This window comes from Pangasianodon hypophthalmus, chromosome 4 (assembly GCF_027358585.1).
Source record: "Pangasianodon hypophthalmus isolate fPanHyp1 chromosome 4, fPanHyp1.pri, whole genome shotgun sequence".
NCBI lineage: Eukaryota > Metazoa > Chordata > Actinopteri > Siluriformes > Pangasiidae > Pangasianodon > Pangasianodon hypophthalmus.
Window position 1 is genome coordinate 1,344,151 of NC_069713.1, and position 14,230 is coordinate 1,358,380.

Genomic DNA, 14,230 nt, shown 5'->3' on the forward strand with positions numbered 1-14,230 from the left:
GCATGGATCTAACGTGTTTACGGTGAATGTTTAGCTAGCACTAGCTAGCATGGATCTAACGTGTTTACGGTGAATGTTTAGCTAGCACTAGCTAGCATGGATCTAACGTGTTTACGGTGAATGTTTAGCTAGCACTAGCTAGCATGGATCTAACGTGTTTACAGTGAATGTTTAGCTAGCACTAGCTAGCATGGATCTAACGTGTTTTCAGTGAATGTTTAGCTAGCACTAGCTAGCATGGATCTGCATTAGCTCCGCTCAGGCTGTACAGTGTGTGATGGTTTCTCCTCCGCAGAAGAGCTGTCTGTGTGGACGGAGGAGGAATGTAGGCATTTTGAACAGGGCCTGAAGGCTTATGGGAAAGATTTTCACCTGATCCAAGCTAACAAGGTAAGCTGCGGCGTTACGTGTATTTGTCGGTACGGCGTGCGGCGACGCTGATGATGACGCGGTGCCGTGTTTCAGGTCAGGACGCGGTCAGTGGGAGAGTGTGTAGCCTTCTACTACATGTGGAAGAAATCCGAGCGATACGACTTCTTCGCTCAGCAAACGCGACTCGGCAAGAGGAAGTACAACCTTCACCCGGGAGTGACGTACGTGTTTCCTACGAAATATAGACCTCTAAATACAAATCCTAGCTTGTTTACTTCTGGATGTTTATTAAACTAACGACGTAGCTCTCACTGACCAATCACAGTCTTCTGTTAATACATGTAATAGAGTGATGTAATTGTTGCTATGGTTACATCTCTGTCTTTGTGTTTGTTTCTTTTCTGTAAAACCTGTTCACTTGCTCAACACTTTCCAAGTCGTTATTAATTATGATTGAAAGCATAAAATCTGGTCCGCACCTGCCGGCCAATCAGAAGCGAGTATTCAGTAGCCATGTTATAAAGCCGTGTACGATGTTAGCGAGTGATTATAAGCAGGCGTGCGCTGATAGACCTGTTTTTTTCTTTAGGGATTATATGGATCGTCTGTTAGATGAGACTGAGAGTGCAGCGTCGAGTCGAGCGGCCACGCCCCCTAACGCCATCAGCCAATCGGAGAGGGAGGAGGGCTCCGCCCAGAACGGTGAGCACGCACACATTTTAACGTTTATTTTAACGTGTTAATATTACACTATTACTGTAAATTAATACACAAGCTGCTCTCCGCTGCAGGTCTGAACGTACACGGCTCTGTCGCAAACGCAGACTCCGCCAACGTAGACGGAACCGACTCGACCCGCGATTCCAACGGCTGTGAACGGAACGGATCACTAAAGCGCCAACAAGACGGACACAGTGCGGAACGGCCAACTAAAAAATGCAGGACAGAGTCGGACCCCCCCGTCCACGCCGAATCGGACTCTTCTGAGGTTAAAGAGAACTGAACTGCTGAGGCGGGACACGTCCGGACCCCCGGTCCACACTGAAACGGACTCTTCTGAGATCACAGAACACCTGTGATGCAGGACAGATATAAACTCCCCCCTGCCTGTGCTGAAATGGACTTCTCTTCCTGGGGTGCAAAGAACACTGAACTGCTGATGGAGCAGAAACCAAAGGCCATACCAAATCCAAATGAGACGGGGGCGGGGTTTATTTTACAGATCCTGATCGTAGGATTTTGTCACAATCCAAAGTTGCCGTGGACGAGATGCTCGTTAGCGTAGTCTGGTTTTACACAGAACATGTCTATTCTATTTGTACCGGAATTTGCCTGATTATTTTTTTACCGCTGAGATATATTTATATTTTGTAAGTGAAACACTCTGCAGGTGAGCGACCGGACGGAGAGAGAGGCGAGAGAGCGAGACGGGTGTCTCTCTCGACATGGCGTCGCTCCGCCGGCTTTGTACAGATTTGTACAGAAATCACACTTTTGATAATCACTCTGTACATGTTCCTGTTTCTGTCCTTCCACTTCCCACGTCCTCAGTTTGTGATATTTGAGCTGCACAAAAACGACCTCGAGATGAAAATGAAATTAATCTCAGTCTGCTGACTCAAACCTGTTGTGTGTAGTTTTCTTTAGTTTTTCATTTTAAAGGAGTTTTTTTTTTGATTGATCGTACCACGTCGGTGTTTGTCTTCATCTTCTGCTCACAGTAACTCAGAAAGACAAAATTATCAGCCACACGCTTTTGACAAAATATTATTTCCCCAATTTAATTTCATATTCATACTAGCAGTGGTGGTGAGGCAGAAGATGGTGAGTGAGGTAGGTGAAGGTGGAACAACTGAAGTTGTAGCTGAAGGGAATCGAGGTCCATGGTGTAATTTTATTTTCTCCAAAAGCTCCCTGTCCAAATTTCCATCACTAATTTGCCTCTTTATAAAACATGACAAAAAATATTAGGACATAAGACAAAATATTAAAAACAAAATGATATCACACTCTCTTTGAATTTATCTGCCTCCATTCCCAATAACTACATGGGATCAGCTGCTCTTCACAACCAAGAACAAGTAGTATCGTGTTTAGTATCCTGTTGCTGAGTCTGAGTCTGGAACAAATTGGTACGTTTGTTTTTATTTTATATTTCTGTTTAGACACCATTTTAAACAAACGAGAAAAAAACGTAGTGTGTGGGACGGAGGCTGAAAATGTCATCGCGAAAGTATTTCATTGATTAACAGACCTGCCTTTTGACATCGGAGTACGCTGCTACGAGTTCTTCTAGTTTCACCAATAAACTAAAAAAAAAAACAGATGAGCCAAATGCCAAATCGAGATGGGAATCTGGCATGATTGACAGTTTACTGACTCACAGTTAGAGATAAATCTAAAAAAATTAGTAATTAAATATAGCTGCGAACAGCAATGATCACGGTTCAAGCACTTTAAGTGCATGTGTATTTTATTTAGCAAGTGTGTAAGCATTTAAATTGGAGATGAAACGACAATTCTCAGCAATTTCGGGTAATTTTACCATAGAATTGTAGCGTTTTTATTAACATCTATAACTGTTATAGTGTTACCTATTGCCTGATCTCTATAGAATACATGTGTTTACCTAATGTATGAATAATGTGTGTATGTGTGAAACGGTGCATAATATACAATCATTTATACACATATAAAAAGTAATAGCGCCTCCCTGTGGCCGATGAAAAATACAGCATCTTAACACACAATTCAAAATGGCTGACGTAGTAAAATCGGCTATCATTTGACTCGGCACGCCTCACTGAATCTAACGATACCACTTCCATGATTTAAGGACAAATTATACAGAAGTTATAGGCAAAAAAATAATTTTTCATATTTCATGACCAGTAGGTGGCGCTGTTCTGAAACTGCTCGTGTACCCTCGGGTCATGGTGGTTATAAGTTTGGTGTCAATACGCCAAAGCGGTGAGGAGATATAACCTCACGTTCATTTTAGCGTGCTCGCCGTCATATTTGTTGACGCGTTATACACGAACGGTTTGGTCTATCAAAAATCTTTGAATAACTTTGGTCTTCATTGTCTGAAGATGATCTGAGCTAAATTCGGTCACGTTCCGACGAACGTTCTAGGAGGAGTTCGCAAAAGAAGGTTTTTCAAAAAATTCAAAATGGCGGAAAATTGAAATCGGAGATGTACGTTTTGTTCATCATGGGACAAGGTTTCCAACGTGAGACACTTGAGGTTCAACATTTATGGCCATTTTTATAAATTTTTTGTTTTGGTTACTGTAGCGCCACCGTGTGGCCGATCGGGGCGAGACTTTGCGCCATTACAGACTGGTGGAGTACTACCATCCCTCAAAGTGTCAAGTCTCTAGGCCTTACGGTTTGTTCTGCACAATCAGTTATAGAACAAAATAATAATAATAATAATAATAATAATAATAAACAACAATAAGTTTTCAGCACTTTGCAGTTGAACTCCTAATAAGAAAGTGCGCATGAAAACTTTTCTAGTGGCTACAACTTTACTAAAAGAGACCAATGGCATCCCTAAGAGTCTGGTGTTTAGCGTAAAAACCTCCAGTTTGGAAGCACAACACAATAGTCACGCTTTAGTAAGATGTGGCTGTACTTCAATCATCTTGTTCCTGATCTTGGTCCAAGACATGGCCATGCATTATTTTATTTTTTTGTAGGGACGTCATCAGCAGGGCTTCATACTTTCTAAATTTTCAGCTCCTTAAAGTCAGTACTGGTGAGAAAATCTTCATATCGCACCTAATTAAACCTCTTTGTAAGAACTAGAAGAGTCCAGTGTGAGCAGTAAGTGAAATCACTCACCAGTGCTGAAGGTGAGGATGAGTAACAGCTGGACACAGTGAGGAATGCTGCAGGATCTCATGTCTGAGAAAACGACGACCCCATCAGCACTGCACAGGTGAGCAACAGGTGTATGGAGAGGATTCCGTGTCCGAGCAAAAAGCAATCACATCACTGGAAATAAACTGAAATACAATACACCAAAAAACTTTTCTTTAGTGACATCAGGATAACGTACCACACTGAAAAGCAAAACCTTCATTGCATTAGACTGGAAAATTTACATCCATTTGTTGAGGACATTCATCACATACATTTTTACACACCTGGAGATAGACCCTGGGGAGATATCAGTTTCAGACAGAACTCCATTCTGGGAAATAATTTGTGGAGATGTAACTCAGATTTTTGGCTGAGGTTCCAGTCAGAAACATGGCAATGGTTCAGGGTTCAGAACTGTACTGCAGCCAGCCGTGTGGCTTCTCGTGTGAAGCACGAGGAACCCTAAATTCAGCAGTGATGATGTGGTGGTGTGCGATCCTCACACAGGATACCCTTTACAGCCACAGATATGTTCAGAATGCTTACATGCTCATACATCACATTTCTACAGTGTTTTAGTTTAAAACGCAAGTTGATATGCTACAGGAGCATTGTGAAATTCCAACCTGTAGTAGATCCGAAGTTTTCAACTGGATCTCACACTCACTCTACTCTTATTGGGAGGAGCCTAGGGATATTTGCCAAGTCTGTATGCTCGCTGCTGATATTTAACAACAGTTTTATCCTTCTTGTGTTTTCCTGGGGAGTAATGACGGAGAGAGAGAGAGAGAGAGAGAGAGAAAGAGAGAGGGGTTTCGACGCTTCCACATGATTATTAAAGGTACTGCCATTACACACACAGGATACAGTGCAGTTTAATGGAATGTGTTTGTGTTTAAACCGAGCTGTAGTTTGGTGAAAACACACACACACACACACACACACACTGACTCCGTGTGTTAGTAGTCTAGTAGTACCACATTAATGGCTTTAAAAGCCTACTAACTAAGCTCTGTACACTTTTATCTCTGTAATGGCATGTTTTCATTGTGAAATGCTGTGTATGTTGTATGTAAGTCTCCCATCGTTGTTTCTGTTACTCCACTGGCTCTTTACACGCAGAGATTTTCTCCTGTCAGAATGAATTTATTCCGATTGCAGATTGCTAATAAGCTGTTCACATGGTTTAGACTGGGTTCCCTCTGTAGCCTACGTGTTTGTCTGCACGTTGCTTGTAATCCGATCCAGATTTAACCAATCGCATGACAGGAATGTGAGTTTAGACAACTATGTTTTATACAAGCCAGTAGAGCAAAGAGAAGTAGAACTCAACACTAACAGTGTGGGTGGAGATGCCAACACGTCTGGTCCTTCTTGTTACTAACATGGAGACATGGATTATAATAGGGGCTAGGTGAGCTCTGACCTCGGAGGAGGGCCCTGATTGGCTGTCAGTTAAGAAGTATCCTAATTATAGAGGGAGAAAGTAGGAATACAAACAAACAACCACATAGTGACTATATACTGACACTGATCTGCTTTCTGTGCATAATGAGATTTTTTAAATATTTTCTGCAAAATGTTTTTCCAAACATTACCAACGCGTCAGGAGAGGAGAGCACTCCTTTTCTAAACTGCCTTTAATAAAATAAATCGCTTGCAGTCTGCTACTGGACTGGAAAGACTGTACCAGCTGATGTCCCTGGAATGCGTCATGGTTATGCGCCTTGTAACGCACCTCGCTTCATTCAGCACGTGTGAACTTTAAAATAATAATAATAATAATGTTGAAGCGGATGGTAGTACACGACTACTTAACATTTTCACACTATCTAGCATTCACAGCAGATACGTACCTACAGAGACGGCCCACGTTCTGTCACTGTACAGCACTGCTTCATCTCACAGCACTGAAACTTGGGTTAAAATCAACAGAGATTCAGAGGAGAAGCCAAAATGTCTGTGGTTCAGTTTTGACCCCCACCCATTCCCATGGACTCTGAGACAAACATCTGCATTAAGTTACAGCTCCACAGATTACCTTCAGAAATAGTGTTCTGTAGTTTGTTCAGCGGGCTGTGATAATATTTTTCATTTTATCTGAGTTATTTGGTGACAAAACAAACAGCAGTGGTTAATGACAGTTTCAGACTGTTGAGTCTCATGAACACACACATTCCAACACGGACCTGAAGCCCTGGACAGTTCTGTAGTAAAGTCATGTCTTGTTCTGCTGTAAGTTGTTCTAACACACCCTCAGCAGGAATTCCCTGCATTTTTCCAGTATGTTGCTCATTCTGATGTCTAGCCAGCAAAGCAACGTGAGTGAAAGAAATTGGCACAAACCAAGGCAGCTAACACTCGCTCCATTTCATAATAATTTATTGACTGTATGACTTTAGCTAACACTAGAAGTAGTTTATTTAGGTTAGCCAGTCTCTCCTTTCTTCTCCACTCAGATGAGGAACTCACTGCTGATATCAGAGCTGGAGGAACATCATGGAGAGCAGAGATACTTTCCTCAGAAAACAGTTTGTGTTGAGTGTAAATGTTGACTGCTGTTTATATTTTCAGTTAGTATGTTACATTAGCTATTTATATGGACGGCCTGAAGAACCATTTGGATTGCTGGGGATGGTGCCACCTGGGGGCTGTGGAGATGGTGCTGCTTGGGGATCACATATGGGGAGCTGTACTGTAATGGCTTGGGACTGCGATTGCTGTAGTGACTTTGGGGCTGCGGTTGCCACGAGCAGCTTCGTACTCAGGACTCCATCAGTGGACAGGGAGTTTTTCCTTGCCACTTTAGCCTCTTGCTTGCTCATTAGGGATAAATTCACATATTTACAATATTTTTTTTTTGTGAATCCATTTATTTCTGTAAAGCTGCTTTGTGACAATGACCATTGTTAAAAGTGCTATACAAATAAAATTGAATTGAATTATACTTACATTACTTTGATTAAATGATGGATAATGTCAGCTAGTTGGTGAATAGTAGCTCAGTCAGTCATGACTCAACCCTCACTGTCTCAACTCATGACTCTTATACCATCTCTCACAACATCTTTTCCTGATAACGGTAAAATCAATACACCTGCGAATATTATACCAGCTGATGCAGTGTTTAAGTTGCACTTTCTGAGTATGGGCGAGGCGAGAGGCGGACCCACTGTCCGTCCGGCTGTATCTACTGACTCCCATTTCGACCCCAAAAAAGGCTTCAAAAACACACAATGGGAGTGATTGGCGCCATGTTGTCCACTTACCACGTATACAGTCATTGGCTGCACCTGATGCAAGTCAGACCCAGGTTTAAAAACGATTTAGAAACACGTTGTGTGTTGACAGTGGCCAGGAATTAATTTCAAAAGGGATGAGCGAAAATAAAGCTTAAGTTATTAGTTTTAAGTCGTATAATAGACAATAATAATAATTTAAAAGTTAATAGATTTCGCTCACAAAATGTTGTAAATGTAGACAGTGTTGCTCTGAATTCATATTGGTGTTTAATAAAATTGTCTTCGCCCTTCTGTGTTATAAACGCAGAAGTGTAAGCAGTACACTGATGAGATCGTGAACAATGGTAGCAAATACAGCTCGTAATCACTGCAGTGTCTCTAAATGCATAAATAATTCAAGCAAACATCCAAACTTTGTTGGTGTCCTGTAGCCTATACGGGACCAGGATGGGAAAGAGGGGGTTGTTCTGCTGTTGTAGTCCATCCATCTCAAGGTTCGACATTGTGTGCATTGTTGTGAATCCTTAGATGCTTTTCTGCTCACAACGGTTGTACGGAGTGGTTATTTGACTTACCATAGCCTTCCTCGAACCAGTCTGGCCATCTTCCTCTGACCTCTCTCATCCACAAGGTGTTTCCGCCCACAGAACTGCTGCTCACTGGATGTTTTTTGTTTTTCGTGCCATTCTGTATAAACTCTATAAACTGTTGTGTGTGAAATTCCCAGGAGATCAGCAGTTTCTGAAATACTCAAACATGCAACAGTCAGTATAGTCTGCAAAAGTTATTTACAAATTAAAATTAAAAGTTGGGATTGCTCCCTCGTTGGTGTGAAATCCCTAAATTAGTTCTTTTTGGAAAGAGGCATGGTAAGAACAAAAGAAAAAATATCTCGCTAAGGAAAAGTTAAATCAGTAACACATTTTGTCAGTAGCTGAGTTTATTGCTCTACTTTGCCCCCCAGTGGAATAACAAAGAATTCCTTTTTTTTTTTCAGTTGAACTACAGTCCAGGATTCTAAATTCACATTGTGGGTCGGATTGAAGCCTTTATCAGACTGGTCTGTAGGTTTGATGCCCCTGTTCTATCCCCAGGTGTGTAAAAATGAATGTGATTTCCTCAACAAATCAACCCCCCTGGATGTAAATTTTCCAGTCTAATGCAATGAAGGTTTTGCTTTTCAGTGTGGTACGTTATCCTGATGTCACTAAAGAAAATTTTTTTGTGTATTGTATTTCAGTTTATTTCCAGTGATGTGATTCTGCTCTTTTTGCTCGGACACGGAATCCTCTCCATACACCTGTTTCTCACCTGTGCAGTGCTGATGGGGTTGTGGTTTTCTCAGACATGAGATCCTGCAGCATTCCTCACTGTGTCCAGCTGTTACTCATCCTCACCTTCAGCACTGGTGAGTGATTTCACTTACTGCTCACACTGGGCTCTTCTAGTTCTTACAAAGAGGTTTAATTAGGTGCGATATGAAGATTTTCTCACCAGTACTGACTTTAAGGAGTTGAAAATTTGGAAAGTTTGGAGCCCTGCTGATGACGTCCCTACAAAAAAAAAAAAATAATAATGCATGGCCATGTTTTAGTAACACACAGGAACAGCCACATCTTAGGTAGCAATAACCTTCACGTACCTGTATTTCCACCCTGATATTAAGTCAGAATAATCTCTCTTTAGTACCAGCAATGGCTCCCACCACTGTAAAGGTGAAGCTCCATCAGTCTGCTGACCTCATCTGTAAACAGGAGTGTCCTGGATTGTTAAAATGGATCATGGATAAGCAGCCAGATGATATTCTGGCTCATTGTAATCAGACATCCTGTAGCTCAAAGGAGGGATATAAAATCTCCCATGATCAGTATAAGAACGGGGATCTGTCCCTCACCATAATGGAAGCTGATTACAGTAAGAGGACCATCTATGCCTGTGAGTGCAGTAATGAAGACATCTGTCACGTGTGGCTCTGCATTGAACGTAAGTGTCCTCACCTGTTCTACTGACCAGTGGCAAAGCTACAGTAGCTAAGAGTTACACCGCCGTCTTATTACCTGTATGTGAAACCGTAATACGCATCAACATTTTATTTAACATATTATCCAATAAATGTTTCCTGTAGAATCCTGTAGAAGTTTCTAAGAAGTTCCACCATTTTATTTAAACAGAAAACAGTAAATTTGTGCTTACACATATCACATATCACATCTCACACCTTGCTCCTTACTGCCCCGCCCCCTCATCTGATGGATAGCTAAGCTCTTCCTTTTTGTTAGGATGCTTTTTGTTAGCAGAAGAATCATAAACCAGGCTTTAGTGATCATATCTGCATACAACTAATTTCCTGTTTTCTGATTTTTTTTTCTCTTTAGCTGTGATGTCATTAGTTCAGCTTAAACCTGGTGAAGATCTGATCCTGGCTTTGCCCATACCAGAGCCAGTGGAGGTGATTTATAACAGCAGTGATACTTCTGGTCCACGCCATCAACTAATCTGCACTGTGGTTGGAGGATCACTCCAGTGTAAAGATGAATACACACCGAGAGTATCGCTCCGTTACCCAAACCTTACGCTGGCAGCTGTAAATGTGTCTGATAGCGGAGTCTACATCGTCCGGGACAGGAAGAACAATGAAGATATTCATGTGTACAGCGTCTCTGTGGGAGATACGTCTTTGGTTTGGGGTGGGAATAGAATTTTTTTTAAATAACTACATTACTTGTAAATGTAGTGACAACAAGTATAAAACTCAGTGTTTACAAACCATACCTTTTCTTATCCAGATACAGACATAAAGCAGACGAGTGTATGGCAGATCCTGATGCCTGGACTTGTGGTGTTTCTGGCTGGTGTTGCAGTGCTGATAATTGTGTACCTAAAGAGAACCACAACGCTGGCAGATGAATTGTAAGTACCAGAGGCAGACAGCATGGAGGAATGCCAATGATGAGTATTTAATAACAGTCAGTTCTTTAAAAAATCAGTCAACCAAAATTTGCCCATCACTAATCTCAGCGCACTCATTAGCTAAGTAAAAATTCTACATTCATATTAGAGATGGTTTTATGCATGTTGTTTGTTTTGGAGTTTTCAGTTGTTAATGATGTATAAGTTTAACTTGTTTAATTTTTTTTATTCTCCAGTACCACAGAGATGGAACCAGAGACTGTTCTAGTGAATGGAACTTTTATCCTCCATTGATGCCGTAGAAATCTAACAGCTGATTGGGAAGAAGAAACATTTATTTTTACTACATCTGCATTTTTACTACATCTGCATTTCGCTTCCATTTTCTGGCTTAATTTCAATTAATAAGGAATTAAACTAAAAACTGGACTAGGTTTACCACACGGTACATCCTAATCAGTCCAACGAGGCACCTACAGAGGAGACAGCCTAAAGCGAGGCAGGTGGAGCAAACCCACTGCTTCATCAGCTGCTAATCTCAAAACAAGGTGCTAATTTCAGAGTAAACAGGAGCAATACCTTGCTGTTGAACATCCCCACTTTTCTGACAGGGTTTTCTACTAGATTGTGGAACGTGGCTGCTGGGATTCGCTTCCATTCAGCCACAAGAGCATTTCAAGACTTTATATTTATAAGAAGCTGTTGGACAATACAGTAATTTTAGCATATTGAGGCACAACATTTTGATGTTAAGAACAAATGCAGGACAAAAGTCGGGATTGTAGTTCATCTCAAAGATGTCAGAGCTCCGTCCACGGTAGAGAAGTTCTTCCACAGCAAACTCAACAAACAAACAACCTGGTCATATATAATGCCATTTCTGGAAGTTCTCGGGAATATTCTAAGACTCTATTAAGATTTCTCTTTGCTGGAATTTAAGGGACCAGACCATGAAGTGGAAGACACGTCCACAAACTTTCGCAGTTGTAGTAGTGTAGTTCGAAAGTTAACTATACTTTACAAAAAGTTGTGTTTTGGAACCATTTGAAATGCATCTGAAAATACATGCAGCAGAACGCTGCATTCAAATGCAATTTTAGATGATTAGACGTAATGAAAGACAATATCAGTTAGAGATAAAAGCCCCATTCCTGACAAATTTTAACATAAGACTGAGGTTTTGTAGAACTTCTAACCTTCAGACATTCCTTGTAGGAGCACCGTATTGTAATATCAGAGTACGCTGCTATGCTTCATCACTCAAAAACATTCCCCGCCCTCTTTTTGTTGTTGTTGTTGTTGGTGGTGGTGTTTAAAGTACTCGTATGCACATAGTACAGAATGAGGAGCCGTACAGAATGAGGAGCCGTAACCAAACTGCCAAAGATCACTCCTGTACAGCTGAAAGCAGCGAGTGTGATGTTTATACTGTTTAAGTCTTAGTTTCACTCCACCAGCATTGTGGTTGTCAGGGGTTTTGTAGTGGCAGCGGTGGATGCAAGTGCAGAAATAAAGTGAAATTTACTGTATTTTTGTTTTGCACTTTACTGAAATAAAGTGCAAAACAAAACAACAAAACAGTGAAAACAAGGATAATGAACATAAACAATGGATACTAGGTAAAATACAGGAGTAGACTAAGAGCTACGGGTGGCATATGGCTTGACAACGAGGTGCAGAAACACTAGAACTTAGATAGGGCGTTAATGAAGGTGAGACGAGACACAGGTGAGCGTGATGTGCAAACGTGACTTAAATACTAGTGCTAATTAAACTGAAACTTGAATCAGGTGCATACAGTCATGTGACGTGATCCTGTGAAGTGCAGTGGCTGATGGGAATCGTAGTCCCTCGGCGAAGTCGGTGTCACCCTGACAGGTTATATTATGAGCGTGCAGCAAGTGAGCGATGAAATTTTTGCTTGTTTCCAAAGAAGCCACAGCTGGGTAGAGCGTTGCGTGTTGCCATGGTAACGCATAGACTGACGGACAGCCTGTAGTAACTGTAGTAACGGTTTCAGCGTAACGAACTGCTGCTAGAAGTGGAATGTTATGTAGTGAACACAGACGAGTGCAGTGACGCACACAGTGACACGTCGCAGTGCTGTTAGCGTGAATATCAGCGCTCTCAGAACACGGCTCGTCCAATCAGATTATTGGACCGGAGCTAACTGCTGCATAAATATAGTTATAGCACATCTCATAGATTGTGTATGTCGGCTCTTGCTGATTCATGGAATTTGGTTGTAATCTAGTCCAAAAACCCTGTGTATAGGATCAGGTTTGGCTTGAATTATTTTTATAGTTTAGAATTATATTCAGCAATATTTCATACAACACAACAAGGATACTTTCTCCTTTTCTTAAAGTATTAAGCCATTCATGTAGTTAATGGTAGAAAGCAGGGATTCCTGGCTACTGTGTTCTCAGACCGAGTATGAATGCATGTTTTTTTGGCGATATGGATACTGGAATGAGTAAACTAGAGAGTATTAATCAATCAGGTACGTCATGGAAAGTGTTATTTAGCTCTGTTTCCCTGGGTACAGAGTGGCCAATGAAAGTGTGTGTGTGTGTGTTCATGCACTTAAGCTACTAGTCTTCTTCTTTTTCTAATGAAATGCATTAATTAGCATTAATTAGTCAGCTGTGAAGGAAGGATAGAGGTTGCAGTGGAGAAGAGTGAGTTTTGTTTCACTTCTGTAAAGTTTGTTTTGAGTCTCTCTTTGTAAAGGACCAATAGCGGCTGATCATCAAGAACAACACACGGTTTAGAGCTGTTATTTTTTTACTCACTTAGCCAGTTTTCTGCTACTAACTTTTCATCATCAGAGACGTGGTGGACAGAGTGCACATCTCTTTGCTGTTTAAAAGTGCTGAGGTGTGTCTTTAGAAAAACGAGCTAAAACTTTACATATATGGAAATAATCATAATGTCTGTTACTAAAGCGTTTTAATGCTGCTGTTAGGGAAACTTTTTCACTCCAGAGGTTCAGAGAACCCTGTTAAATACAAGTAATGTGGTCAGTGAGAAATAATTGTAGGCTGCAATGAGGATTTGCAGACTCTGTAAACATAAACACTAGCTCAAGCAAGCTTAGTGAAAAGGATTTTTTAAAATTATTTATTTTTTGCTTCTCCTGCACTAGAATTATTTGGGCATATTGTTGTACTTACAGTGCTGTGCTCTGTTTATGCTTTTATTTCATTTATTTGAAGAATGTGTCTGATGTGTAATTGGTGTTTTATGTATAAGTGTGTACTGTACTCTCCTCAAAGCTACAGGGTTATCGGTTCGATCCTGACCGTGGATTACTGAATGTGTGAAGTTTCATGCTGTTCTCTGTGTGTCTGAGTGTGTGAATATGTGAATATGCAAATGTGTGAATATGCAAATTTGCGTATTGAATGTGAATGTGTGAATATGCAGCTACGTGAATGTGTGAATATGCAGCTATGTGAATGTGTGAATATGCAGCTACGTGAATCTGTGAATATGTGTGAATATGGAAGTGTGTGAGTGTGTGAATGTGAGAGTGTTTGTATGGTGCTCTATGGTGGACTGGTGTCCTGTCCAGGGTGTATTCCTGCCACATGCCTAGTATTCCTGGAACAGACTCCAGATCCACCACAACCCTGCCCAGTATACAGGTGTTACTGAGTGAGAGAGAGAGTGATTTTAATCTGAGAACGCTGTCAATAAGAGACTTATGCCTTAATAAATCACAATAAAAAGATTATAAATTCTTGATATCTGGTTTCCAGGGTATAGATACAGTCAACTGTGCTGGTTTTAGTGTAAGACCTGTAGTATATTTGCAGCTTTATCCTCATATT

General features: G+C 41.0%; 2 protein-coding genes across 2 annotated transcripts in view; both read left to right on the top strand.

Annotated features, from left to right (window-relative positions):
- mier1b (mesoderm induction early response 1b, transcriptional regulator) overlaps window positions 1-1,995 on the top strand; it is a 30,589-nt gene extending 28,594 nt beyond the window's left edge. Inside the window, exons 10-13 of the mRNA XM_053233202.1 lie at window positions 296-390; window positions 466-593; window positions 962-1,074; window positions 1,164-1,995. Of these exons, the coding sequence (XP_053089177.1) occupies window positions 296-390; window positions 466-593; window positions 962-1,074; window positions 1,164-1,375 (548 nt within the window). The 3' untranslated portion in view covers window positions 1,376-1,995. The remainder of the gene's footprint in view (window positions 1-295; window positions 391-465; window positions 594-961; window positions 1,075-1,163) is intronic.
- Window positions 1,996-3,478: 1,483 nt separating this feature from the next.
- Window positions 3,479-14,144, top strand: LOC113524101 (uncharacterized). Its single transcript, XM_026910230.3, has 7 exons — window positions 3,479-5,083; window positions 8,482-8,578; window positions 8,725-8,892; window positions 9,171-9,467; window positions 9,860-10,171; window positions 10,271-10,394; window positions 10,631-14,144. The coding sequence occupies exons 3-7, from the start codon at window positions 8,832-8,834 to the stop codon at window positions 10,686-10,688; spliced, it is 852 nt and encodes a 283-aa protein (XP_026766031.2). The 5' UTR covers window positions 3,479-5,083; window positions 8,482-8,578; window positions 8,725-8,831; the 3' UTR covers window positions 10,689-14,144.
- The last annotated feature ends 86 nt before the right edge of the window (window positions 14,145-14,230 follow it).

What these genes read in the sequence shown, in the direction of transcription:
- LOC113524101 (XM_026910230.3), top strand. Translation starts at nt 8,832, where the DNA reads ATGAGATCCTGCAGCATTCCTCACTGTGTCCAGCTGTTACTCATCCTC. An exon ending in CGTGTGGCTCTGCATTGAAC is followed by an intron (nt 9,468 to 9,859) that starts GTAAGTGTCCTC and finishes TTTTCTCTTTAG; the next exon opens with CTGTGATGTCATTAGTTCAG. An exon ending in ACAACGCTGGCAGATGAATT is followed by an intron (nt 10,395 to 10,630) that starts GTAAGTACCAGA and finishes TTTATTCTCCAG; the next exon opens with TACCACAGAGATGGAACCAG.